The sequence below is a fragment of the Canis lupus genome, chromosome 27 (assembly GCF_011100685.1).
Source record: "Canis lupus familiaris isolate Mischka breed German Shepherd chromosome 27, alternate assembly UU_Cfam_GSD_1.0, whole genome shotgun sequence".
NCBI lineage: Eukaryota > Metazoa > Chordata > Mammalia > Carnivora > Canidae > Canis > Canis lupus.
This window is the reverse complement of record NC_049248.1, coordinates 46,253,606-46,280,557: the sequence shown is the minus strand read 5'-3', so window position 1 is coordinate 46,280,557 and position 26,952 is coordinate 46,253,606. Positions and strand designations below refer to the sequence as shown.

Below are 26,952 nucleotides of genomic sequence, written 5' to 3'. Positions count from 1 at the left end.
TAGTCCTTTCTCCCTATAAGGTCTTAACTGAGGGAAGAGAATGGGGAGAAAGTGAGCAGGGAAAGCATTTTCTAGACCCACATAACATGTTAATCTAGACACATTATCATTTCTCATTTTCATAAAAGTTGTAGAAGAAAGATTGTTGTTGTCCTTGTTCTATAATTAAGAAGCCAAAACCCAGGGGATCCCTGGGTGGCTCAGTGGTTTAGCGCTGCCTTCAGCCCAGGGTGTGACCCTGGAGACCCAGGATCGAGTCCCACGTAGGGCTCCCTGCATGGAGCCGGCTTCTCCCTCTGCCTGGGTCTCTGCCTCTCTTTCTCTCTGTGTGTCTCTCATGAATAAATAAATAAAATCTTAAAAAAAAAAAAAGAAGCTAAAACCCAGAGATATTAAGTCAACTTTCCCGAGATCACATAGCGGCAAAGTTAGAAAGTAAAATCCAAAGGCACAGAGCAGGATCTTTGTTATGAATCATGTTCCGCTGGGAGAAGGACGCTCCAAACCCTGCTCCTCATTCCACCAACTCCCATGAGTTGAAGGAGGACAGCTCATGGCCAAGTACATAACTGAGCCATTACAAGCTGCAAAATCTTTTCTTCTGAAGCTACAGTAAGGTCGTTACTAGGTATATGGCACAGAATCGGGCCTGCCCCTTAGTCCTGGTAGACCTTAAAGGAGTGTACTTTGAAAACATCTTGTGTTTGGGGAGGAGGTGAGACAAAAGTAAATAAACGAATGATAATCTGAACAGGAAAATGCAGTTCAAAATGGAAAACATGGATCCTCTCCCTTATGATGATGATTCATCTTCTTCTTAAAGAAGAACATGAAATAATCCCTTCTACCTTCATTTTCTGTAAGTCCTAGAGAAAGGAGGCCTATTAAAGAGGAGTAAAAAACCGACACTTGAGTGATTTTTTTGATCAGCTCATTCACTCGACTGTGCCATTCAGGGAAGAAGAGTTGGACGTGCCCGAGACAAGTCAGGTGCCGGCAACTACTCAGAGACGGTAGTTAGTGGTCCCAAGTGTGTATCTTCAGAGTTGTTACAAGGATAACAGGAAGAGAGGATGCTTGCATCAAATAAGTGAGAGAATGTACTGCATCAGTCAAAAATACATCTGAATGGAACTAATAGTTCACCTACAATCTATCGTTTACTCAACAGATATTCACTCAACACCTAGTAGATGCTGAAAACTATGAAGATGTCTCGTAGCACCAAACACTGTTACTAGTTTTTGCTACACACTAATTAACGCGGATAATTAGAAGCGATCTCTTGGATGCTAGAGGTCAAACTATAATAATTTTATAATTATTTCAATAATAATAATAATTTTTAAATATTATCAATACGAGCAAGTAGGTTATTAGAAGCAAACAGGCAGCTGGAAACTGCATTACAACCTTTTCTTTGAACCTCAGGTGTTTACGCCAATATAACTAGCTGCCCGTCCCTGGAATAAGGATCATCCCTGACTGCCTAGAAGAGCAGTTTTATTCCATCCCTCCCCCTGACTTCATCCATATGAAGGATGAAGTTATGAAGGTATGAAGGATCATACCTCCAGGTAGTGATCCCTCCGCTGGAGCAGGGCCTTCAGATGAAGATGTCGCAGGTCTATCAGCTAGAAGTTATTCCTCCGCTCTGATTTCAACAGTCTTCCCTATCGTGGCAGGACACCCCCCCCTTATGTTGTCCCTGTGAAGGCACTGCATAGTGAGCCAGCCTTCTGTAGTAAACTTTCAGTGATGGGAAGCCTAGCGTAGGACTCCTTGTCCTGAGCAGACAATCTTCTGGGTTTTCCTAATCTTTACTATTCACTACTCCCTTTTTAATTTTTAAAAAATATTTTATTTATTGGGGCAGCTGGGTGGCTCAGCGGTTGAGTGCCGCCTTCCACCCAGGGCCTGATCCCAGGTCCACGTATTGAGTCCCACATCGGGGTCTCTGCATGGAGCCTGCTTCTCCCTCTGCCTGTCTCTCTCTCTCTCTCTGTGTCTCTCATGAATAAATAAAAATCTTTAAACATATTTTTATGTATTTATTTATTTATCTGAAAGAGAGAGCTAGCAGGAAAGAACATGAGTGGGCAGGGAGGGGCAGAGGGAAAGAGACAAGCAGACTCCGCTGAGCCCAGGACACTGAGATCATGACCTGAGCCAAAGGCAGATGCTTAACTGACGGAGCCACCCATGGGCCCCTCCTTTTAATTTTTTAAAATAAACTTTTAATTTCAGAAAACTTTAAATCTGCAGAAAAATTGTGAAGATAGTGTAAAACGTTTCCACATATCCCACACCCAGTTTCCCCTTTTATTAACATCTTATAATTTGTAAGATTATATGTTACATTCCTCACAATTAATCAACCAATATCAACATGCTGTTATTAACTAAAGTCCGTACCTTATTTGGATGTCCTCAGTTCTTGCATGTTGTCCTTTCCTGTTGTGAGATCCCATCTAGAGTCCACATTATATTTCGTCATCATACCTCCCTAATCTTCTATTGGTTGTGACGGTTTCTTGGGAAACTGCATCTCATTCTCCATCACTTTGACTGTTCTGCACAGTCTTGGCCAGGTATTTTGCAGAATATCCCTCACTTGGGATTTGCCTGTGTTTATCTCAGGATTTTTTTTTTTTTTTTTTTAGGAAGATCCCAATGATTAAGTGCCATTTTCACCACATCACATCAAGGGAGGTTGATAAATGACTTTTTTTTTCACCCTTTCCACAAGTTACTCCTTAAAGCAAGTCACTATGCACAGTCCACACTTGGGGAGGGTATGTGCCACCTCCTTGAGAGCAATGTAGCCACATAAATTATTTGGAATTATTCTTTTTATTTATTTTATTATTTATTTGTTTATTTATTATTATTATTTATTTTTATTTATTTGGAATTATTCTACATAGAATACTTGTCCATCTGTATGTATGCATATGTTCTTTTTTTTGAGTTTTTATTTAAATTCCAGGTAGTGAACATACAGTGTAACATTAGTTTCAGGTGTACATTACAGTGACTCAACACCTCCATACAACACCCGGTGCTCATCACAGGTGCCCCCTTGGCCCCCATCACCTGTTCCCCCATCCCCTACCCACCTCCCCTCTGGGGACCGGCAGTCTATTCTCTCAAGTAAAGAGTCTGTTTCTTGGTTTGTCTCTCTCTCTTTCTTTGTCCCTTTGATATATATTCAATCATTTGTTTATGTCAGTATGGAATCATGGATTTATTCTTCAAAACCACTGTTTTGTTAAGAGTACCCTCAGCAAAATAGGGTAGAGGTGGACAGAAGAAGGCAAAGGCCAGTAGAAGGGACGGCACGTCAGCCAAAGCTGCTCGCTCGCACACCAACCTTTAACAAAAATGTACCTGTTTGTTTTCTCCTCTATTTTCTGTTAACAACAACAACCAAAGCTACAGTAAAAATTTAAATATCACTTGGAAGGCAGCTATACTCACCACTATACCACCAAGGCATTTGACGGGATGAGCACTGGGTGTTATTCTATATGTTGACAAATTGAACTCCAAAAATAAATAAATAAATAAATAAATAAATAAATAAATAAATAAATAAATAATAAAATCACTTGGTTAGGATTTCTTTTCAGTGGATGTCATCTAATGAAAGGCCTTTACTTTCTAAACAAATCAGGAAATGACTTGCCCAAAGCCAGTTAGGTAGTGAAGCTGGAATTTGTTGGTCTTCATTCTAGCCCCCAAGGCAAGATATCAACCTGCTGTTCGTTTCATTGTTTCATTGGAAAGGTAAATTCCAATCTAGATTATATTGGTGGAGTCCTACAGGTGCGTGCTACACGTTAGTTCTAATATCACCTTGATTTCTCTAGAAATATGCAGTTATTATTGGACTGATCTTTGGCATGCAGGAAGAGAAATTCATGTTTACCCTTCTCTGTTTTCCAGATAGGGACATTGAGGCACAGGAAAATGATCTGCAAACAGTTGATATCAGCAGTTTTTGATAACAGAATTTCTAAAAGTTGGAAAGCCATTCAAAGTAATTACAGATATACAGGCCTGACTCATTTTAAGAAAATCCCAAAGCATAATCATTCTTTTTAAAAAGGAAAATAAGGAGAATTTGCTCTTGAAGAATCTGCCTTCAAAAATTTTTCTAATACAATGGTTATTCAAGTGATAAATTAACTATTTATTTAAAATGTAACTTGATTTATTTTTTATTTTTTTTAAAGGGGAAAGGAGAAAAAATGAGTGGGAAATATCAGAAAGGGAGACAGAACATGAGAGACTCCTAACTCTGGGAAATGAACTAAGGATGGGGGAAGGGGAGGTGGGTGGGGAGTGAGGGTGACTGGGTGACGGGCACTGAGGGGGGCACTTGACGGGATGAGCACTGGGTGTTATTCTATATGTTGGCAAATTGAACATCAATAAAAAATAAATTTATAAAAAAAATAAAATAAAATGTAACTTGATTTAAAACACACACACAATACATTGGTGCAAGAATGGGAAGCATCCAAGGTGAGGGCTGTACCTGCAGGCTGCAGGCAGAGACGAGGCATTGGCTGGGGGGGCAGGGAACAGGAATGTATTTCCTCCTGCTCAGAATCACTAGCTTCCAGCTATTATCTATCTTTACAAAAATCTATCCTTTTGTCCCAGGGACTTACAAGTTGTCTATTTCTCAGCTGTGGGTACAATTAAAATTTGAGTGTGGAATCTGGACAGTTGACTGTGTAAGGCCTGACTGAGGCAACAGTCTTTCCTAGAGAAAAATTATCGAGGAATCACCTAATTAGTTGATCAGTTGTCTCCTTCAGCCACCATGAATATGCAGGTGGGGTGAAGACCCTACAGTCCTCTTGTGGGAACCGGAAAAGAGCTCCAAGAGGCCATGCTTAATGTCTTATCTTCTTGATTTCCAGAGAAAAAAGTAAGATGTTCACTGTGCCTCCTTCTCCCCCATTTTTCATACCCCGAAGGATTGCCCAGGACCCTGCAGTGACAAACGAGAGTGAGGAAAAGATGGCTAAGTCTCCGGCCAAGACTGGAAGTTTAGGGCTGGATCCTGACTAGCAACCTGAATAACATACATCAGTACTTTGAGGAGGCTCAGAGTTAATAGCTTGTAACCCAGACCTACTTCAGGAATTGAACCGATTCTGGTATCAGCTTTGCCAAGTAAATGGATGAGTGGACTTCATAATGCAGGATTAAGGGGTGAGATGAAGGCGGGACAAAATGAAGGGCATAAACTTTCCATTTAATGGAAAAGTTCTTTTTCAAAGGATGAAGAGGATCACTTACTACTTGGCATTAGTACTGGCATCATTGGAGGTGAGGATAAAACACGGTTATGAAGCATTGGCATGAAGAAGTGAGGAATAAAATAAACTGATGTGTCTACTTACTCCAACCCATATAAATCTCTGCTTCACCCAACCCCATATAAATAAGGGTTCCCTTGTCCTGGCTCAGAATTCAGTTAAGTAGATAAAGTTTCCCCTCTTATCACTGGAAAAATTCTTCCTAAAATCTAAACCTCTCCCTCATCCGTTCAATCTGTGTCCCTGACATCGGTGTAATCATTGACGTGGACAATTTCAGTAATAAAATTTAATTCGATATTCAATGAACTGTATTAGGAAGATCATGTGATGTAAAAACCGCAAAAATCAAGCCTCGGTTCTGACACCTGTTGAGCAAGTAAGAAACACAGAGTCTCAGTTTCCTAATCTATAAAATGGGGATAATACCTACCCCTGCAATAGGTTACTGTGAGGATCAAGTGACATGAAAGTAGGAAGGTCAACTTCTTCGCTGGTGTCCAGGATTTAGTTCCTTTTTGTCAAGCACCGAACTAGGTTTTCGGATTCCATCCCGCATGCTTTGAAGGATTGGATCCACGTCTGAAGGTCTCAGGTGACCTGCTAGTGAGAGCTGTGCAGAGACGGGGAACAAAAAAGGTTCAGAGTTGGAATTTGCTACTTCGGGTGCTTTCAGCTAATAGTTCAAAGGCTAATAGCACATAGGAGGCCTGATGAAGAGGGGATTTGCACAGGAGAACAAATAGCCGGGAGGAGAGAACTGAACTTTTTCAGAGGAAAAATCAAACTATTTTCTCTAGTTAAGCCTGCACCAGCCATGCTGATCATTCAGGCCCAAAGGGCCCCCAAGGAAGGGGTTTGGAGCCCATGGGTGGAGGAGGGGGGGGAAGGGAACCTATAGAAAAGGGCGGGGGTGCAACTGTTGACTATTCCAGCACCTGCCAGGGAGGCCCTGGGGACGCCAGGTCCGCCCTGCTGGGGCCCAGCTGCCACCCAGGCCCTCCTGACATCTAACAATGGGCAGTTGAGAGGTCAGGAGGGAAGAGGGCAGGCATGACAATGAGATTCCGATGCTATAGAAAGAGAAACAATTGGGACAGAGGGAAAGAGAAGCCAAGGGAGCTGGAGCTGTGCAGGAAGGGGGTCGGGGTGGGGGAGGGGGGAGGCAAATGTGAGGGTAAAACCAAAACGACTGGAATTTTATGGGGGTGTCAGGGAATGAGGAGAAGAGAGTCTGTCCTTGATTATTCTGTTCAGGGGAGGAAAGGTCAGCTTGGCCAGGGAACAGGCTCCCTTATCCCCGACCTTGGGGTCGGTCTGTGGGTGACACCGGCCTGCTCCGCCGCACGAGGCTGCTCTTGTCTCTAGCTCAGTCATTTATCCTTCAGTCTATTCAATGAATATTTATTAAACTCTCACAATATATCAAGCTCTTTGCAAGGTACTAGGGACAGAGACCCGTAATTTATCCCTCTGCTATTGACCAACTAAGAGTCTTCGGGGCGGGGGGCGGGGGGCAGATCCAGGAAGACAGCCATGCAGCAGAATGAAGTCGGGGGGCCGGTGGGGGGGGTTTGTGGGTGTGAGCAAGGGAGCCATCAGCTCGGTGAATAAGGGCGCTGCATCCAGCCTGGGAGGTACGTGTGTTGGGAGAAGAATCAAAAGCCCTTTTCCAGGACAAGTGACAGCTGAGCTCCATCTTGAAATCCAAGTAGGCGTTGGGCAAAGGAGCAAGGGAAGGCGGAGGAATGGGAAGGTCGGTCATTCTACAGGTAGAGAATAGGGCAGTTAAGGGTCACCTGGGAAAACACTTGTCGCGTAAGGCCTTGGAGCTTCCAGAGGCCTAGGCTGACGCCGAGCGTAAGTTATTAAGTGTTGGACGGCGCAAAGGAAAATTCTGGCTCAAGAATTCTCTGGGGCGCTGCAGCTTTCTTGCCTTTGCAGGAAATGGCGTGTCCGTGGTCTCTGATCTGCTTGTGACTCCTCCTTGTGCACAAAGGTGCACCACGGATCCCGGGACAGGGCTTCCTCGGGGGTATACTTAGAATGATAAGGAGACGTTCCTTTGTTTCCATTCATATTTGCTGATAAGGGGACACGTGGCAAAAGTGACTTGGGCAGGGCCTGTAGAGAAAAGCAGCCGAACGAAGTCTTAAGTGCACTGTAGGTGACCCCCACAGGTTCTAACCTGGGGGGTCGGGGGAGATGTAACGGGGACATGGTGGGAATTTTTTCCTTCCTACGTACAAACACACAATTCTGCGATGAAAAGGAAATTAATCCGTAGGCGGCCGTCTCTAGAGACCCGGTATCCAGCTGTGCTGTCCGGTGTGTCACAAGCCACCGTACGAGGCCATTTAAATTTAACTTACTTTTAGTTAAACAAGATTAAAGATCCAGTTCCTCTGTTGCACCGTCCATGTTTCAGGTGCTCCCGTTACAGGACCTTCCTGCGGTTGCAGAGGGTCCTGTTGGACGGAACTGCTGGGGAGCGACGGAGAAAAACTCGGGCTGAGGCGCCCAGAGGCCCAGGTTCAATTTCCGATTTGTCACTATTACGTGACCTGCTAAAGCCGCTTCCCTCCTCTGTGCCTCAGGCCTCTGTCTGTAGGATGCAGGCAGCACCAGCACTGATTTCACAGCACGACGGTAAGAAGTACAGTGTTTTGTTTATGTAAAAAAAAGGAAGACCACTGCCTGGCATCTGTTGGCAGCCGATGGGTATCAGCTATTATGATTATTATCTGCTCATGTTATGCAGCAACCTAAGGACGGAAAGGGCGGAGAAGGTCTCACCCTGAGCTCACTCTACTGATCCATCAGCCGGGGTCACGGCCCGGCGTCATTTCACATGTGAGCACTGTCTCGGGCCACCATCCGCGTCCCCCTCCTTGGCCGGGCACCTACGTCTGTGCAGTGGAATCTGACATCCTGGGAACCCAGGGAGCCCAGGGAGCCCAGGGCACTGCTGCTCGCTCGTCTCTCCCTCCCGTTTGCTGTGCCTGATGCCCACTTTCCCTGGGAATCCAGGCTTCTGGGAACAGCTGCAGCTGCCATCCCTGCTTGCAGCTGCTGCTCGAAAACAGGGCAGCATGGTTCAGCGGTGCTCCCTCTCAGGACCGACTTTTTTTTTTTTCCCCATTTATCCTTGAAATCTTGTTGGGTTGTGCCAACTGTGGGCACTGTGTCAGCTGCCCCTTCCCTGTCCCTGATGCTTCTGCTTAGGGACGCTTTGTACTCGGCCTCCAGCTGAGACACACGCTCCAGACTGCAACCCAGTAATTCTATTTGATGGTTTTAGTCATTACCCAGCACTAGTTGTCCCTCGTGGGTCACCTTTCCTCATTCCTCTGCCTCTGCATTCGTCTGTCTTTCCACTTGCCCAACGTGATGGAGATCTCACCTGAGGAGGGGAAAGGGTGCTGATGATAGTGATGATGGCCAAGACCACCAATTATTGAACACCAATAATGTGCCGGGTCTCATGATGAATGGATCATAATTTTAGATTTAATGTCACGAAAATCCTGCAAGATATTACTGATAAAGATTTTGAAGTTCTAGGAGTTTATGACAGTTTCCCAAAGTTGATAGTATGTGGCAAACCCGGAAATCACAGAGGGCTGGTCAGGCTCACAGCCCCAAAGCATCATTGGGCCTCAAAGGCCATGTAAGCTGGAGACACTTATTCATCCACTTCATCAGTAAACAATGTTTTTGTTTGCTGTATCTTGTCAATAAAGAAGATAGATCCGTGACCAAGTGAAGATCTTCATATTGTAGCGTAAGTCTTCCGGTAAATGGAAAGACTTGGCAGCGATAGTCTTTGGTCTTCCCCAAAATGAGCAATGGTGGTGATATTTCTGAAGACAAATACTCAGTGACTTTCCTCAAGGAGGCTTGGTGGACAGTACGGTGGGGGTTTGTGCCGTGGGAATCAAGACACGGGGCTCCTGCCTGAGACACAGCGGAGGAGCGGTTCGCATCTCCTGGTGTGGACTCCACCCTCACCCATTGCCACGGACCCCCCAGCCCTCGCACAGGATCTAAAAAAACTCAAGTCCTCCCATTTGGAGAAGACGCACCCAAATGGGAGCGTCTTTGCTCTTCTTTTGGAATTTGCTCTTTTTTTGGAATTCCTACTCTCTCTTCTCTACCAGTCTCACTCAGTCTTTATGTTGGTTTATTTCCATCTCTCCAGTTCTGCTTATTTTCTTTTTTTAAGATTTTATTTATTTAATTAGAGAGAGAATGTGTGTGTGTGTGTGTGTCTCTGTGTGTGTGTGTGTGTGAGTGGGAGGAGGAGCACAGGGAGAGGGAGAGAGAATGGGATTCCATGCTGGGTGTGGAGCCCAACACAGGGCTTGACCTCACGACCCTGATAGCATGACCTGAGCTAAAATCGATAGTCAGACGCTTAACCAACCGAGCCACTCAGTTGCCCAGGTTTTGTTTATTCCTAAAACCCTCCTTCTTCAACATTTTTTCATTTGTCTCTGTATTTTTGCTCCATATTATTGCAACTGGCCTCTCTGGCTTTGTCTAAATAAATAAATATTCTTGTGGTCAAGCTTTTGTTATGTTCAATGGTATGGGAGACATTGGGCAGATAAAACTCATGAAATGTTTGCAGTCTTTTTCATTCACACATAGATTGGTGCAAAAATCACCCTGACAGGAAGTCATGGTTCCCCTATTTTTTTTTTCAAGTGGAAAGGGCAATTTTATTACACGTAAAATGGACTTAATGTGGTGGGAGCTGTGGACTTAATTTCTTGAGATAAGATGCTTTTAGGCTAATCAGCAGGTGTGTGATGCCTGGATATAAAGGAGCTACAGCAGACTTTCTTGAGACAGGCTCCAAAGGACCAGAAGGTAGGAGGAAGAAACCCGTGCCCTTTCCTTCTGGAAGAGCTGAAAGGAAGCCAGGTGAGAGAGTGGCTGGGACAGGATGGATGGAGGGGATACTGGAGAGGCAGTGGGTCTTGGCACCCAGAGATGCTTGGCATCCTTGCATATGACATTACCATGACTCCCCTCTTATGAGTCGAGTAGACTTTGACATTATCTGACGTAAGGCACGTAAGTTTGTGGGGTGCTAACCTAACATCACAATTCCTAGCACACGTTTAGGTGCCCCCTTAAAAATGTTGCTCTATCTCCTCCCTACTATACAGGAAGGACTTCACCGGGAGCTGTCGACGTAAGAAGATACAACAGCCTCCCATCTCAAGAGCTTATGAGCTAGTAGAGGACAGCTGGTTGGAAATAGAGCTTTATTTCTAAGGTCAGCTTCCATGATTCTGCAAAAAAGAAGAAGGCAATGATGAAATGAGCATGCAGAAAGGAGGCAGTAGGGAAAATAAACATGATGAGTACAAATAAACAACAAAGAAGGAGACAATGGTTATTACAGGGGTGTTTTGTTCACGAAGGAGGAATTTCAGGTGGAATTTGCAGAATAAGTGCAGTTTTGGTAAGTGATGGAAGAGAGAGAACCCTCTGGAAAGGAATTGCCAGGAGCGAAGGAAACAGAGGCAGGCGACCGCACGTTGATTAGAGGCACGATAATCCAAAGAGGCGACACAAACATGGAGATGGGGCAGCGGCTAGGACGGGAGGTGGGGGGGGGACTTCCGATGACAGTGAGGGGAGAGTCAGCCCGAGGACACGGACCAAGGCCGGTGGTGGACACGGATTAGATGAGAGGCTGGCAGTTTGGCCTCCACTCTGCAGTTCTTGGAGCCTGCATGTCAGAGGCATGACGTGGTCGCGGCCTTTCTGTAAGAGTGAGTCAGGATGCGTGGGGGCCCTGGGGGGACATTGGAGGCAAAAAGACTAGAGGTCTGAGAGGGAACAGTGTAGCATGAAGCCAGCCAGGTCCCGAGGGCCGAGGCAGGCAGGGGCACAGGGCGGCCGAGGGCAGCTGAGAAGCAGGAAGGGCAACGTGGAGGGTGCTCGTGTCCTTTGATCCCTGTGTCCCAGGCGCTGTCCCCCTCTTTGTACGGGCCCTCCGGGCTCTCTGACTTCTGTTTCTCTCACTTCCCTCCACGTCTCTCTGTCCCTTGTGGGAAGCCAAGCTCTGAGGGATGCTCTTTCTCACATTACCTGGCAGCAGCCAGGCGAGGCCTGGAGTCTCTCTTTCAGAGCTTGTGCTCAGGTGAGAAAGCAGCTTCCCTGGGAGCTGCTTGCAGAAGCAGAGACCCCCAGAACGTCCCTCAACCGGCCTGCTAACCAGGCCTCTCCCAGGGTGGCCTCCACGGCTCCTACAGGGCCCAACAGCTCGGAGCCAGCCCCCATCTCTCTGATGGGCCTTGCACATCCCGGGCAGGCGAGTGGGTAATGGGGCCTCCGCCCAGCAGAACCAGGCCGTGCCAGGGCCCAGGGGAAACGCGACTACCTTCCCACCTCTCGCCTCCACCTCCCCTGCCAGTCCTTAGCGTCTCGCTCACTTATTCTTACTGAGTTAGTGAAGGAAAGAACCCAGCACGTAGACTTGCCAAAAATTAAATGACCCTAAAGTGTTTCCATGTGACTTTAGACCACATCCAAATATATACATGTACGTATATGTACGCCTGTGTGTGGATGGATGGACGTGTGTGCTCGACACCTACCTTCAGATACACGCATACACATAAACACACACATAAATTAGAACTCAATGTACATTTTTAAAAAAAATCAGAAAGGAAGACAGAATATGAGAGACTCCTAACTCTCAGAAACGAACTAGGGGTGGTGGAAGGGGAGGTGGAGGGGGGGTGGAGGTGACTGGGTGACGGGCCCCGGGATGAGCACTGGGTGTTATTATATATGTTGGCAAATTGAACACCAATAAAAAATAAATTTGTAAGTAAAAATAACATAAAATAAAATAAAATATCAGTACATTGAGATGTGTGACACACATATACACGCACAATGAAAAGTAGGAACAAGCTTAGTGTGAAATTTTGTCCATAGATCACCTGCAGCATGCATTATTCATATGGATAACTGAAAACGTGTTGTATTTGCAACCAAGTAAATGACACAGTCGACATCTTCCTATCTTTTCCCACTTAAGAGAGGGGAAGGGGCCCAATTGTAGGAATAATGCAATTTCTTAATTTGGATCTTTGATTGTTTTAACGTTGTTTATATCAGCTCCTTGTAGCTTATGGGCCTTTCAGGTGCCAAACATGTTGCGGTCATCATCTCTGGAGCATAAGTTCATTGCTAGGAAGCTGCCCTCTAAGTTGATAACAGGCTGAAAGCACCCCAGTTCCTTAAAATAGCTACCTGGAAATGAAAAAAACACACAAGAACCCTACCTTCATTTTAATGTTTTTACTCCATTGTTGCTTTATCTGTCAGCTTTGCCTTAATCATCATTCATGGGGCGTTGTTTTTTTTTTTCCCAAAATGTATACATCTGTCAGTTAAAATGGACATTATCCCCCCCCCCCCCATGGAACCAGGAACATATTAAACAGAGAGAAACCTCAGGCATCTCATGACACGATCGTTTTATATATGAGAAAACAGAAGCTCAGGCAGTTTCCACGCCTTGCCAAGTCCTCATATTTGCTAACACATTTCTACATCCGTTTCTACAATATCCAGGATCCCTTTAGTGGCTTCTTTTGAAGACCAACTCAATAGTGAGAACTGAACTTTGTGACTTATACCTGCTGTGCATGCTCAGTAAACAGCAGTTTTCTCTTCCTTCCCTTGAGTCTGTAGCTATTGTTTTCTAGAAATTTCCCCAATTCACATTTACTAAATTTACTTACTGAAACACATATGAGGCATTGATCGAACACTTTATTTTCATGTGTATTAGGACAGCCATGATGGGATTCCTTTAATTTTTATGACCAGCTACTTCTCTGGTTACTATGCATCTGTACCTAGCCTGGGCCATAATTTTCTTTGCTTTATATAATATTTGTAGTGATTAACTCTAGCAAGGTTAGGAAAGCAATGGAGGCTTTGAGGGGTTGATTAATTTAACCAAGAAAGTTATCCAAAATTGCCATAATTAATCCATAACCTTACTTTAGAATATGTGTTTTACTTAACCCCAAATTAAGTAGGACTTCAATTATCTTAAACAAATAAACCAACAAACAACATTGTGATCAGATAATCTCTAACCTATCTTCTAGCTGATTGCTTGCCCTAGCTAATCGGTTATATCTGAGTGTCAGTTTCCTCCTTTATCAAGCAGTATCTGTAATACTTGAACTATTGGCCCTACATTGCTCTCAATATTGAGTAACTGTGTAAAAATGCTCTATTATTTTACACTTTGCCAGGCTATAAACCTACAAAGCATGGTCGTGTATTTATTTCAGTATCTGACCCTTGGCTTAGTGCCTGGCCCACAGAATATGCTCAGTAACTCTTTGTAAAATTAAATTGAAATGTAGCACATAGGACTATGTATTTGTGAGGTAATAGTATTCTTTTTATCCATGGTTTCAGGTCAGATGATAGCAAAATAGCTACCACAAGGCTCCTTTTATTCTATACCAATTTCTAGGAAAGAAAGAAAAATATAATGTCTCCTATTTTGCAAATTCAGAAAATTTTTCTCTGGGGATTTCTGTTTCAGATGTCCCTGTGATGAGTTAGAAAATGCTACATTCCGACATATGGGCTCTAGGTCAAAAGGCTTGGGTTTTGATGTTGGCTACAATGATTTACCGTGTAAATGCAAAGGATCTGCTCTGTCCTCTTGTTCCCTCATCTGTTTCCATCTTCTCCCTGATAAATAATAATAATAATAATAATAGTCGATTGTTTCCCTTGTGCCAGAACCTGAGACAAATTCTTCACTGGAATTATCATTACTTTTAATTCTCATATCAACTCCATGGGTTTGATGGAATGCCTTTTTTATACAAAAGGAAACTGAGGCATAGAGATGTTCAATAAATTGCCTAGGACTACTCAACCAGGTAGTTTCAAACCCAAGTCTACCTAATTCAACCCTCTCAACTACGAGTTCTGTGGGTGCCCTAAGCCTGCTGCAGTCACCATCAACACGTTCCCAATCATATATTGGAGGCAAAGAGAAAAGTCAACATAAACGTAATAAAAAAAATAATGAATGGTAACATGGATGGCAGTAATTACCACTTATTAGATACTTGCTCTATGTTCTGGGTATATAATACTCAATTGACCCGTCATAATAACCTTGTGACACAACAATTATTATTATTGCCATTTTAGATTTGAGGGATCTGAAGATTTGCAGGATTAATCAGCTTAACAGAGGTTGTTCAACCAGGAAGTTGCATAATTAAATTATCATTTATTCGATCCTAAAGCAAATTTTCACATGAAAGCAATGAAAGGTATGTAGCCAGACAAAAATAATCTTGAATTAGGTTACTCCTCTGCCAATAAAAGATTTTGCAATTTTCATTTCTGTAATTCCCCACTAAAGCTTTTTCCCTAAAGCTCTAAAGATCTATCACATGACGGCAGGGAAATAGATTTAAGCCTTCTGAAAGATGGACACTTTCAAGCATTGCTCTGTAAGCTAGCCTAGATCTACACAGCATACACAGGCAACATGCAACATGATATTGAGCTTTTGTCGAAGGAAGGAAAGTCTTCTGAGATTCTATTGTAGAGCGTGGGGATGGGCCGCCTGGGTCACAGATACAACAGGATGTTATATGTAAAGGATGGCTGGAGGGGTGTCAGAAAGTTCCACCGGCTCTGGCTTCTTGCAGTTATGACATCCTTATGCACTAAGCAAAGAACCACAAAGAATCATTCAAATCTTTTGGATAAACCAACTTGTTCCAATCCTGGCTCCACCATTGACTAGCAGTGTGAGCTTGAATAGACTATTCTATGCCTTAGCTTCCTAATTTGTAAAATGAAAATAACAGTAGTGTCTCCCTTATAGGGATGGTTTTAAGATGGAATGAATTAGTACACGTAAATCACTTAGAAAAGTGACAGTACATAGTACACATCCAATAGCTGCAAGATGTGATTTTTGTTATCTGTCAGTTTATCTTTATTCCTCCAGAATATTATTTGTAGATTCTCTTAATAAAGTATCAAATAACATGGATACATGATTATTCACTCAGTATCATGAAAGATTGGAAAAATCTAAATTATGTAATTTAATTTAATAAGCTATGGTATTTTAACATGGAACGCTAACCAGCTATAAGAAAGAATTAAGTAGCTTTTTATGACATGAGACAATCCTCCATGGTATGTGTTGAAATAAATTAAAAGTAATATGCAGAAATGTGTTGCATTATACCACTGGTGGGAAAAGAGGAAAATAATGTGACTTCATATTTGTAACCTAACGTGACTAACATTTTCTTATATGCATAGATCTCTGGTACCTAATAAATTAAATCTTAAAAAGTAGTTTCAAGTTGGAGAGTGGGTCCTGGGAAGATGAGGAAAGCAGTGGAATTGGAAGGATGCTTTTTGTTTCGTATTTTAACCAACTTTCTCCCTTGACTAACCAATTATGTTTTATTATCATCATCATTATTTCTTTATCATCAGCATTTTATTCATGTAAGAAGGAATCCTGAAAGAAAAAAGTCAAGAGATGTTAAGAAGCAGTTGCCAAAAAGCATACTTCATAAATTTTGAAAAGTTGGTAGGCCCAATTCTGGATAATAGTGCATCATCCTACGGGCCACATCTCTGTGTTTCGGTGGTTTAGGATGCCCATCGCCCTAGACTTCTGTAAATGGGAAGATATTTTTTCCCACCTGCTGATTACATAGTTGATTATGTGTGTGGCAGAGATCGGTGCTTCTACGTGTCTGGCTGCTTAGTTTAGACCTTTCAAATCTTCTGGCAAGCAAGTTGAAACACGGGATGTAAGTCACCCTGACAGACCTGCCTGTGCTCTTGCTGACTATTCACAGGACATAGAGTCCAAGAAGAATGATAGGTGAGACTGAGGAAAAACTTTGAAGACAGACAATGCAACACAATGTCTAATAAAACAGCTTTATTTCTGCTAGAAAAAGGAGAGGAGAAACAGTCTGGGTTTTGTGTTTTTTTGTTTGTTTGTTTACAAAAAAAAGTTTAAACAATTGCTTTCTTTTTCTTGTATTTAATAAAGTTCCGAGAAGAATGAAACCACCTTGGGTGAGAGCGTAGGCTCTTTCCAATCATTCTCCCAAATTTCAATTCAAATAGAAAGTCTCTCTGAACAATCCCCAGAAGGGCCTGGATCATGGGTACCATATTCCTCAAAAGCATAAACAACAGATTCCCAAAAAATAACTGGCTCATCTTAGAATGAAGAGGGGAAGGAATCTGAAAATTTTAACTTGCATAGCCATTCAAATTATTGCTTTTATAAAATCATTACAGGTAATTCTGCACTCAGTCTCTCCTTTCGCCTCACCCCAAACTCAGGAATTCCTAGAAAAATTATGAGCTACTTTCCAAACGAAGACTTCGGGAGGGTTTACAAGCACATGTATGGACCCCAAGAAGTTTGCATGAAAGGAAGGGGGAAATAAATTAAATAAATAATATCTAATAAATAGCTCCAACAACATTCATTATCTACAAACTTAAATGCCATAAAATGCTAGATCCCCCCAGTGTCTCACAAAAGTAAGTGCCAGGATACCCTCAGAAAGGATGGCTTTGTAAACATTTTACTCGCCTTTTCCCTCTTAGAGCAGTGTGGTGAGGGGAACCACTTTGGTGGCTGGTGGGATTTAAGATCTCTCTGCAAGGGTCTTTCAAGGGGATTTACAAACCAAGGGTGCAAAATACAGTAGGGTCAGTACTGCAAGCAAAATGGAAAGAGAGCAGTTTAGACTGTAAGGAGATAATAAGAGGGTGAAAAAGTCAAGATATACAGATAGTTTGGCAGGTTTTAGGGGATAGCTGAGCTGTAGAAAACAACATACTAACTTGCCTTATCAATTTTATTCATTGGCCCTATTTGTGTACCCTACATCCTAAACTTGTCCTCTCTGGCAGGAGCAGGATGCAGCCCACTATCATGTAAACCATTTAGGCTTTTAGTTTGTTTTAAATAATTGCCCTGGCATATTGAACAGACCAGTGGCATTTCTCAGATCACATTTCTCTGGAAAAAAATTTTGACAAAATTAGTGTTGATATTTTAAAGGAAAGAAGAGTAATGTGAAGAAAAAATAAATATCCTGCAAATCAGGATAAACCTGTGATGAAAACACAGATTGGTAAAAGCATTCACTGGCCTTGGATTTGATTTCTGCATCCCTAAGTCTGCTCACTTGGGATGTTATCTACAAAATGTAATAATATATTATGTTTTAGAAGTGAGAAAGAGGTAACAATTGGTGGGGGAGGAGATAAGGAATATATATGCATTGGAAAAAAATCAAGTTTGATCAATAAACTCATTGGTGCTAATCCTTCTAGAAAATATAATAGAAATTGTTGTGGACAGAGGTCAGCTGTTCTAACCATGTTTTTTGTAACAAATGAAATTTATCTTGCTAAAGAAAACTTAGTTTTCCTGTGGGCAGGTTATAAGGTAGAAGGAGGCCCCAGACTATGGTTAGTCAGTGTAGCCAACAGCCATTTTATTGCTCTTGAATATGGCCCTGGTTGTTTGCTGATTCCAGTAGCAGCACCTGAGTTTCTTCAGAATTTCCAGAGCCCCTGGGTTATTGAGGCTATGAAATGGTCTAGATGACTTCTCGAAATCCCACTGATCATAGAAGTCTGAGGTTACGGTGACTTTCTTGCCCCACCTCTTCTACTGAGGAAGTGTTTATGAAATATTATCAAGGATCAAATTGGTAGGAGATCTCTATTATGGTTCTGATATTACTAAGGAAGGGATGTTCAGCTTTCAGCCAACAATAAAAGAGCTCATCTCTTTAAGAGATGAGCTAGTCACAGTGAAAGCCAAGTTAGGATTTTAGTCCTTGGAGGCTATTTTTAGTCAGATGCAAAGAAGTCCTATCAAATACCCAAGAGAAATGCATCTTGTGCTCCTTTGGCAACTCCATCTAATCATTCCACATATATTGTCCATTTCCTATTATTCTTCAATCTTTTCAGTTTCAAGAAGTTTATAGGCATGATCATCAAAGTTATTGAATTTCATAGCTGTGAAGGACCTTAAAAATCATCTAGACTTAAAACAATTTCCCAATTTTACCAGTAAATAAAGAGAAGCCAGAGATGGAAAATTAATTGGCCTGGATCATTCAATGAGTTTTTGGCATCATTAGAATTGGGCCCACGGCCTCTGTTTTATTCCTACAAGATTGTAAACAATCCAGTAATTTCACTTAAGGACCCTAACTAAAGAAATCAATACACTATGAGAAGCTGATGAGAAAAGAGGGTGGCAGGTGCAGGAGGGCCCAACTGGGTTGGGACTACCGTGTTTGATATATATCTATAGGGTTCCATTAAGGTCATTGAGTCTTCAGCTCAACGATTTAAATCATGGGAAACATCTTCACATTATTCTCTGCAATGCTTATCTTTTTGCCCTAATCAGTAAAGATTGTATTCAGTTGAGCCCCAATGCCATGGTGGGGGTAGGAATCATAGGACATATCTATGGGAACATCATAGCGAGGGGCACCAGCCTGAAAGGGAGTTGAATGCACATGCCCTGAGCTTAGATTTGCAGAGGAGTAATGTGGCATGAAGCTGTAGGACTTATCCAGGTCAGGAGATCCATCTTGCTTCAAGGAGAAGTTCCCACTGATGCTCAAAGGGGGAGTGAGTGGGCCTTCATAAGGTGGTGTACTGCAGTCAGGTGGATGGCTCCCAAAGGATGATTCTCCCAAACTCTTGAATACTGGGGGTTTGAGATTAATAAGGTGTGTTTCCATATGGCCATAAGGAGGACTGGGGAGCCCAGGAGACTGGTAGTTGAAGTTATGGACAGAGATGGCAGAGTCACAAATAGGGGATTTCTCCTCATGCTTCTCCAGGAGGACAGACTGAGGGCCCAGCTGGAGGCATCCAGCCACCAGATTGCTTGTAGGCTGAGAGAGCCCTTTGCAGAGCATCTCCACAAAACCCTTCCCTTCAGGTGTCTGCCCAGTCTCCAGAACCTCAGACAAAGCCCAAATATAGTTCCTGGCCAGTCTAAGAGTCTCTATCTTGGAGAGCTTTTGGGTCTTTGAGTAACATGGCATGACTCTCCTCAGGTTGTCCAGGGCATCATTCAGGCCATGCATCCGGGTCCGTTCTCTAGCATTGGCCTTGACTCTTCGAGCCCTGAATCTCTCAAGGCGAGCTTTTGTCATCTTCTTTTTCTTAGGACCCCGTCTCTTAGGCTTCTCCCCATCCTCTTCCTCCTCTTCTTCCTCCTCAATACTGTCATGCTCTTCAGCTAAGCTGCCAAGCATCCCATAAGCAGCTGGTCTTCTCTCCTCCTCCTTCATCTCGTTCTGAGAGCCCAGACCTTTGTCCATCCAGGATGGTGTGTTGACCAACTCTGTTATCTCCTTCGATTTCACATAAGGTTTTGCCATTTCTAGATTCTGGAAAGAGAAATGGCAATTATTAGTGTCTGTGAATATCTGCTTTGATGTAAATCTAAACTTTCTTTTTATATCTTAGATGTAAAGCACAGAATGATATTGAGATTCAACTTATGGTTATCCAGTCCAAGTCCACCATTCTAAACAAGTAATCTAAGACTCAAATAAATGCCCAGGACACTAATATAGCTATGGAATATTACAAGAAAATCAGCTAAAGAAAATGAAAATTGACTTGATCATTCCTTGTAATGCCAGTAGTGCCAGTGCCTAATTCTTTTTATTCTCTGGTGCTTTGTCTCATGGATATTTTATGCAAGAATAATGGATATAAGAATCAAAACCTATTTTTCCTTCTTCCCAGAATACAGATCATGGAGGGAAGTAGATAAGGTGGGCATATAAATTATTGCCCAAATAGAGAAACTTGTGAAAGTAAAAGAGGATGCTAAAGTAGTCATAACTATAAAATATGCATAAAATAATTATAATTACTACAAAATTTTAAAAGCATATTAGTAAGTAAACTGTTGCATTTTATACCATAATATAAATGAAACACTGTGGTGTTTCGGTGTTTCTCTCAGACTACTATGCTCTCCAGAGGACTGCCCAGCCTCTGTTTAGTGACATATCACATTTAACCTATAACATTCCATGTTTCCCACTGACTCTAAGTCTAAGTGACTCTAAGTCAGCTAATGAACTGACTCTCATTAGCTCCAAGCACCCTAGGAAAGAGCCGTGCCACGACTGACCAGTACCCCACATGACCATGAAATAGTTCTCTCACCATCACCTGAAGAGCATTTTGTTTTTCAGCAAGGACCTTGTGGTCTGTCTAGTGTAGTGGTGTTAGAGGTGTTAGTGACATGGTGTCTAAAAGGATCAGGAAAAGAGAGCAGGGTTACCACTGACTATTTTTTAAATTTCCCCGTATGTTACAGTGAAAACTCTTCCATTGTACATGCATCACCCATCACCATACAAGACTACGTCAGAGCAGCTAGATTTACAAGCCAGAGGTCTACAAAGCTTATTTAAGATTATCTTAGTGAAATTATTATATAATATTTCATTGAAAATGAAAAATCTGGAAAAAACACTAAACTTAATGGAACATAGTGGTTGCAAACATGGAAATAGCCTGACTACTTTAATTCGCTTGCCTAAGAGATACTGTTTAATCAGAATTTTCTTTGAAAACATTGGCAGTTTGAAAACCAGAAGATACCAGTGGTTTAGTAAACATTTTGCATTCAATTCTGGAAGAGTGAATTGTTTTGAGATTTGCTGAACAATTTGTAGGTATATAATTTACCAAATAAAAGTATCTGAGAAGCTCCACTGGGGCATCCCGGTTTACCAGTTTAGTCTTTGAAATGTTAAACCTTCCATCACTTTTGTATAACAGAAAGGAGGGAGCATGATAAATGTTTTTTGATCCTTAAAGCTTGGGCCTCAAATCAATGCATGCAGGATTCAGTACATAGATTTTAAGAGTACAAATATACGATTTGATTTGTTTCTGGTAATTTGAACTTGTTTTCTTTGTAACCTCATTTACCTCCTATAAATAATTAATGTTACCACATTGCAAAAACAGCCTAGGTTTCATGTTAATCAGCACGGAAATCATGTCAGCTTGACTTACTCACTTAATAAGGCTTCCTGGGTAAGCAGCTTTATTGAAAACACACATTGGAACCTATTGGTCAACTGGCTGCCCAGGCCAAGTTAGAAAATCCCACTTTTAATATGGATGATGGAGCTTGTGTGCTGAGCTGCACTTCTAACTCAGCCAGATATCCAGAGGGAGGGTGAAGGACCTAATTAACTTTCTGTTAAAGTAACACAGACCTTTCTGAGGCAGGTGCACTCTGAGGCCAAAGAGGATGGAGTGGGCTTGGGAAACACAATGTTCCACACGTAATTATAATAACATTTGTGTGGCCTTATAGCCAACCTCTGAGGGAAATAGGGATTTATGCTTATTTTGTAATCAAGGTCACTGTGGGTCAGAGATTAAGTGACAGAAATGCAAAGATATAAAGCGGATAGAGCAGGACATAAAACCAGGTCTTCTGATTCCAAATCCTAGGTTTTATGTTTTTTCCTCCTTTCTTTTTCTATCACAGCTATGGGAAGAAAGAAAGGCACTTTGACTCCAGAAGGTGTGGATCAGTTGAACTAAGTCACCAGGAAATGACCATCATCCAGAAAGGCTAGTTCAGGTGTTCTCTGCAGTGTTTGACTCTCAGGATTCCTTCCTCTTCCCAATTTTTTTCTTGTTGTTTCCACTCTTTTACTCCTTCCTCCCTTTTCTCCTCCATCTCCTCTTCATCATCATATCACCGGGTCATACTTACATGCATGGAGAGTTGAGAAGGAAGATGCGAGAGAGGAAAGAAGAGTCTCCTGAATTACTCCTTACAACTGAATACCATCCTAGCCTCTGTAATTGACCTTTTTACTATTACTATTATACCCATCTCCCTACCTCTGGACTCGAGCCAAACTCTGTTAATCCTCACCCTCATCAAGAACTAGGATTCGGAAAATAGACCATCTTTTACCTTTAACATAATGTAATGGTTCTGTCAGAGTCAAAGAGCTACTTTCAAATCAGATTATCAGCAGGTATGAAGGATAAGAAACAACTGGATTTGGCTAAAACAGTGAAAAGGGCAATCAATTTTCATCTTTGTTCTCTTACCAACCACAGGAAAGATATAGATAGCTCCAGTTTAACTCTCTCTTTTCCCACAGATTCTGGTCCATTAGCTCTAAGAGGATCCCATGGGTATATAGTGTGGCTTTGAAAGCATAGAAGATGGAATAACACACACTGTAGGCCCAACTGCTCTGATCCCTGGTTGCTGATCTCAAACACATTACACAACTCTCTGATCTTCAATTTCCTTTTTGATAAAATAGGGATAAGGTATATTCAATGTGGTTCACGCAAGATAAATGAAAATAAGAAAAGATTGTATAGACTTTAAATGTGGTAGAACATTATCTATATATTGATCTTGTGTTAATTCTTGAATTTTCTTATCTAATCTATTTACACATTTGCATATTCAAAAATAAAAATTGTTTCTCACAGATAAGTAGCAAAAGTAGATTGTACTAACTACTGTGCCTCTTATTATCTTGAGGGAACATCCTCTGATTGGCTCAGAAGTTGATCTCACAATTGCCCAACAGCCAGCCATTTTTCCCAGTGTGGCTGGACAGCAGACTCTGGAGTCAGATGACCTGAGTTTAAATTTCAGTTCTGTTACTTACTAGAGGGAAGACCTTAGCCAGGTTTCATTACCTTTCTGTGCCTTATCCCCTCTGTTTAAAATGGGAATAATAATAGCCCTACTTCATGGGATTATTGTGAGCATCATGAGCTAATATATGTAAAGATTTGATCAGAGCCCGACATTGTATATGCCTTGGAAGTGTTAGGTACTATTGTTTCTAAATTTCATCATGACTTCTTCTGGCCACATGGACAAAAATAAGTATGATTTCAATCTGTGTCTAATATTGATTTTATGCCAACAAAGGCCAATGTTTCTATGTTAACACCCATTTTAAAACATTCCCTGACAAGCCCACCTCTCCAACCTCCTATTGAAACTGAATACCAAAGCTTCTCTCCTGTTGCAAGAGGTGAGGAAACAGACTTCTACCAGCTGTCTCTATCAGATTGACTCAAACTCTTCCACCATATTAACCAAAGAAGTTGGCTTCTTTAATTCTGTTTTGTAATTGGGAGACAGCAGTTTGCGGACACTTCTACTCAGTTACACAAATTTTTAGGTGCATGAAATTTCTGGTGGAATACAGAAACTCTTGGCCCCTGGACGTTTTTCCTTTTGTCTTTGATTAAACACTATAAGACTACCACCAGAATCAAGTGCCAGAGCTCTGAGGAGAGAAACAGTGTCTCTCAAATAGAAGTAAAGTCCAGGACTCTTCAGAGATTTAAAAAAATATTTTTTGGCCTTTGAATTTTTCTACCTAAATATCTCCAATGCATCATCAAAAAGTTATCTGGAGGTTGGGGGGTGCGAGTGAGCAGGTCATGAACAACCAGATTTAGATTTGAAAATTGAAGATGTGTATGGTATAGTTCTGAGTTCTGATCACAGAAACCAACTTGGCTCCTCTCCATGGTATTTAATCCTACCATGGCTTTTAGCCTGTCAGTGAACTAGCACAGAGTCATACTGAAAGAATTGTGAAACTGAGACCCTCTTCACTCATTTATTACTTACCTATTAAATGAGCACAGAAAAAAAATATTTTCTTTTTTTATGCTTAGGGCAAAGTGGAAATAATATTTCTGTCTTTCATATTTCATTTAGAAGCTTTTATGAAAAGCAAGGAAATCAAGCACTAGTACCTTGTAAACTTATAAGGCAAATGTAAAGGTTGGCAATTGTTTGGTAGAAGCAGAATGGGAAGCTCTATAGCACTGCACACAATATTGTGATACACCATTTTAAGTTTCCCCAATTTTTACAAAAGAAATTAGTCCTCAAAATATACATGAGGCTGACTCCAGTGTAGCAAAAAAAAAAAAAAAATCAATGAATACTGGCTCTGGAAGTAAAATACAGCCTTCCCTGACTCCATCCTCAAATGCATTCTAATCACATAAAGCCTATTTTATTCTTTGATCTTGGAATTTGGACTTCCTTACACATCTTTACAATATGACAAAATTTTCTCTTGTCATCTTTCCTAAATTTCACAGTTAGTCAATTCTCTCAAATTTGAAATTGTCTCTCACTTATTAAAAAACCCATTCTAGCAAAATGTTTGCTTAGGTAATGATTGTGACTACTCAATACTTTAATTACTGGGGCTGAGGTCACTGGGCATGACTATTATGTGGAACCGTACTGGAATTCATATGACATTTTTACTATTTCCTGATTTGTTGTGGAGAAGTTTCAATTGATGAATAAGTGGGCAAGGAGTACTTGCATGTGTACGTACGATGATTAGACAGTGTCTTTCCTCTTGGAAGCTGATTGTACTCACTTCACCTCCTGATCCTATGAAAAAATCCTAAATACAGCAGGAAGAGAACTATTCAGCTAAGTTTCTAGGGAATCTGAGCACCAGACAGCCTAAATGCCTTGCTCAGAGTTGCAGAGTCTTCACATGGAAAAAACAGAATGTCGACCAAGGTGCTCACAATTTGCACTGCCTAAAACCATCCAGTGGGTTGTTTTCTGCTCTTCCTGCACAACTTTTTATAGTCTAGCACTTTCCCTCTTATTAATACCTGTACACACACACACACACACACACACACACGTGTGTGTGCTCGCTCATACATAGGCACATCTTATCCAACGTATCCATGTCATATTTCACTTTTCATAACCTCAGATTCAAATGGTAAAGTTTTCAAACAAAAATTACTCAATCTTTCAGTTCCTCCCTCCCCTTGTTCTTGAACATTTCCTCTCTGGTCTCTCTGTCAAAAAACAAAACAAAAACAAAAACAAAAACAAGGGAAGTGTTTACATTTATTAGTATTGTCCTGAATACATTTTGGGGGTGGTAAATGATGGATGAGTAGAAGGCAGAAGAGACAAAAATATACATAGGCAATCTTTCCTGACTTCTTAGCTGAAAGGTCTGAGGAAAAGCAAAGGTTCCCCCCACTCCATTACAACAACCTAAGAATTTTAGCAGAGCAAATGGGGGCAATGATAAGAATATGCCCCCATGGCTTTCCTTATTCTATTGCCATTCCCCGTCTTCCCCTGTCCGCTCTCTGCACGACCCTAAAATGCTGGAGCAGACCAGCCGATTGGGTCAATTCTTCCAATGCACTTGCTAAGCCACCTCTGAAGAGCGGCTGAACTTTTTGGACACCTTTCCTCCTGCATTAATAAAATGGAAAAGTGGAATAAAATGGAAAAGGAGGATTATTTATGACGTCTAGTTCATAGAAATGATTGAGAGTATGAGTTCCCCTTCAGGGAGCACATGCCATGGGGATTGGTAAGACCATCAAAACTTTAATACCTGTCCCGCGAGGTCTCCCTGCTTCTTGGTGCAGGGTTCCTCAGCCCTACTCCGTCCTCTCCCAGCCCAAGGGCTCCTGAGGTCCGCAGGAACTTCCCACGGGAGCCTTGACTGCGCCGTGCCTCCCGCCTCCAAGGGCTCACCTCCGCCAGTGGCCGTCCGGGTGTGGACGCTGGGACTCTGCGCCCCGGGGACACTCGGGAGCACCTGCCGGCGGCCGCCAAGGGGCCCCGCGCTTTCAGCACCGCGGGTGAGGACAGCTCCCGGACCGTGGGGAATTCAGGACCGCGGGTAATTCAGGACCGCGGGTGTGGACAGCTCCCGGACCGTGGGGAGTTCAGCACCGCGGGTGTGGACAGCTCCCGGACCGCGGGGTTCAGGACCGCGGGCGTGGACAGCTCTCGGACCGTGGGGAGTTCAGCACCGCGGGTGTGGACAGCTCCCGGACCGCGGGGTTCAGGACCGCGGGTGTGGACAGCTCTCGGACCGTGGGGAGTTCAGCACCGCGGGTGTGGACAGCTCCCGGACCGCGGGGTTCAGGACCGCGGGTGAGGACAGCTCCCGGATCGCGGGGTTCAGCACCGCAGGTGTGGACAGCTCCCGGACCGCTGGAGTTCAGCACCGCGGGTGTGGACAGCTCCTGCCCTGCGCCTTCAGCACCGCGGCCCCGGGCAGCTCCCGCCCTGCAGCCGCGCTGCCCTTTTGAGGCCACCCTGGGGCGGGGCGGGGACACCGGCTGTGACCCCTCCCCGCCCGGGGGAGGACACGCCTCCCTCCCTCCCCCCGCCGCGGGGACCCTCCCCTGCGTGCCTGCTGGCTATAGCTGATTAAATGGGGAGAGCGGTTAGGACAAGGGGAATAGGGAGGGGAGGGGAGGGGAGGGGAGCTGCTCCAGTGGAAGGTGAGGAAAGGAGGACTGGAAATTACAAAGATCTGGAGCAAGAGAAAGTTGGGGTACATTTGGAGAGGCTGGAGTGAGCCTCAGCCTTGGGCCCAGGGCATGACCCCGGGGTCCTGGAATCGAGTCCCACATCGGGCTCCCTGCATGGAGCCTGCTT

At 42.9% G+C, this 26,952-nt stretch overlaps 1 protein-coding gene across 2 annotated transcripts; it reads right to left on the bottom strand.

Annotated features, from left to right (window-relative positions):
• Positions 1 to 16,379: 16,379 nt before the first annotated feature.
• Positions 16,380 to 26,560, bottom strand: NEUROD4 (neuronal differentiation 4). Of its 2 annotated transcripts, none has more exons than XM_038577883.1 (2): positions 26,038 to 26,560; positions 16,380 to 19,846 (listed from the first exon to the last, which is right to left on the bottom strand). In XM_038577883.1, the coding sequence occupies exon 2, from the start codon at positions 19,835 to 19,837 to the stop codon at positions 18,842 to 18,844; it is 996 nt and encodes a 331-aa protein (XP_038433811.1). In that variant the 5' UTR covers positions 19,838 to 19,846; positions 26,038 to 26,560; the 3' UTR covers positions 16,380 to 18,841. The 2 variants fall into 2 exon arrangements, with proteins under 2 accessions (XP_038433811.1, XP_038433812.1); XM_038577884.1 differs by lacking the exon at positions 26,038 to 26,560 and adding an exon at positions 25,895 to 26,030.
• Between the last annotated feature and the right edge of the window lie 392 nt (positions 26,561 to 26,952).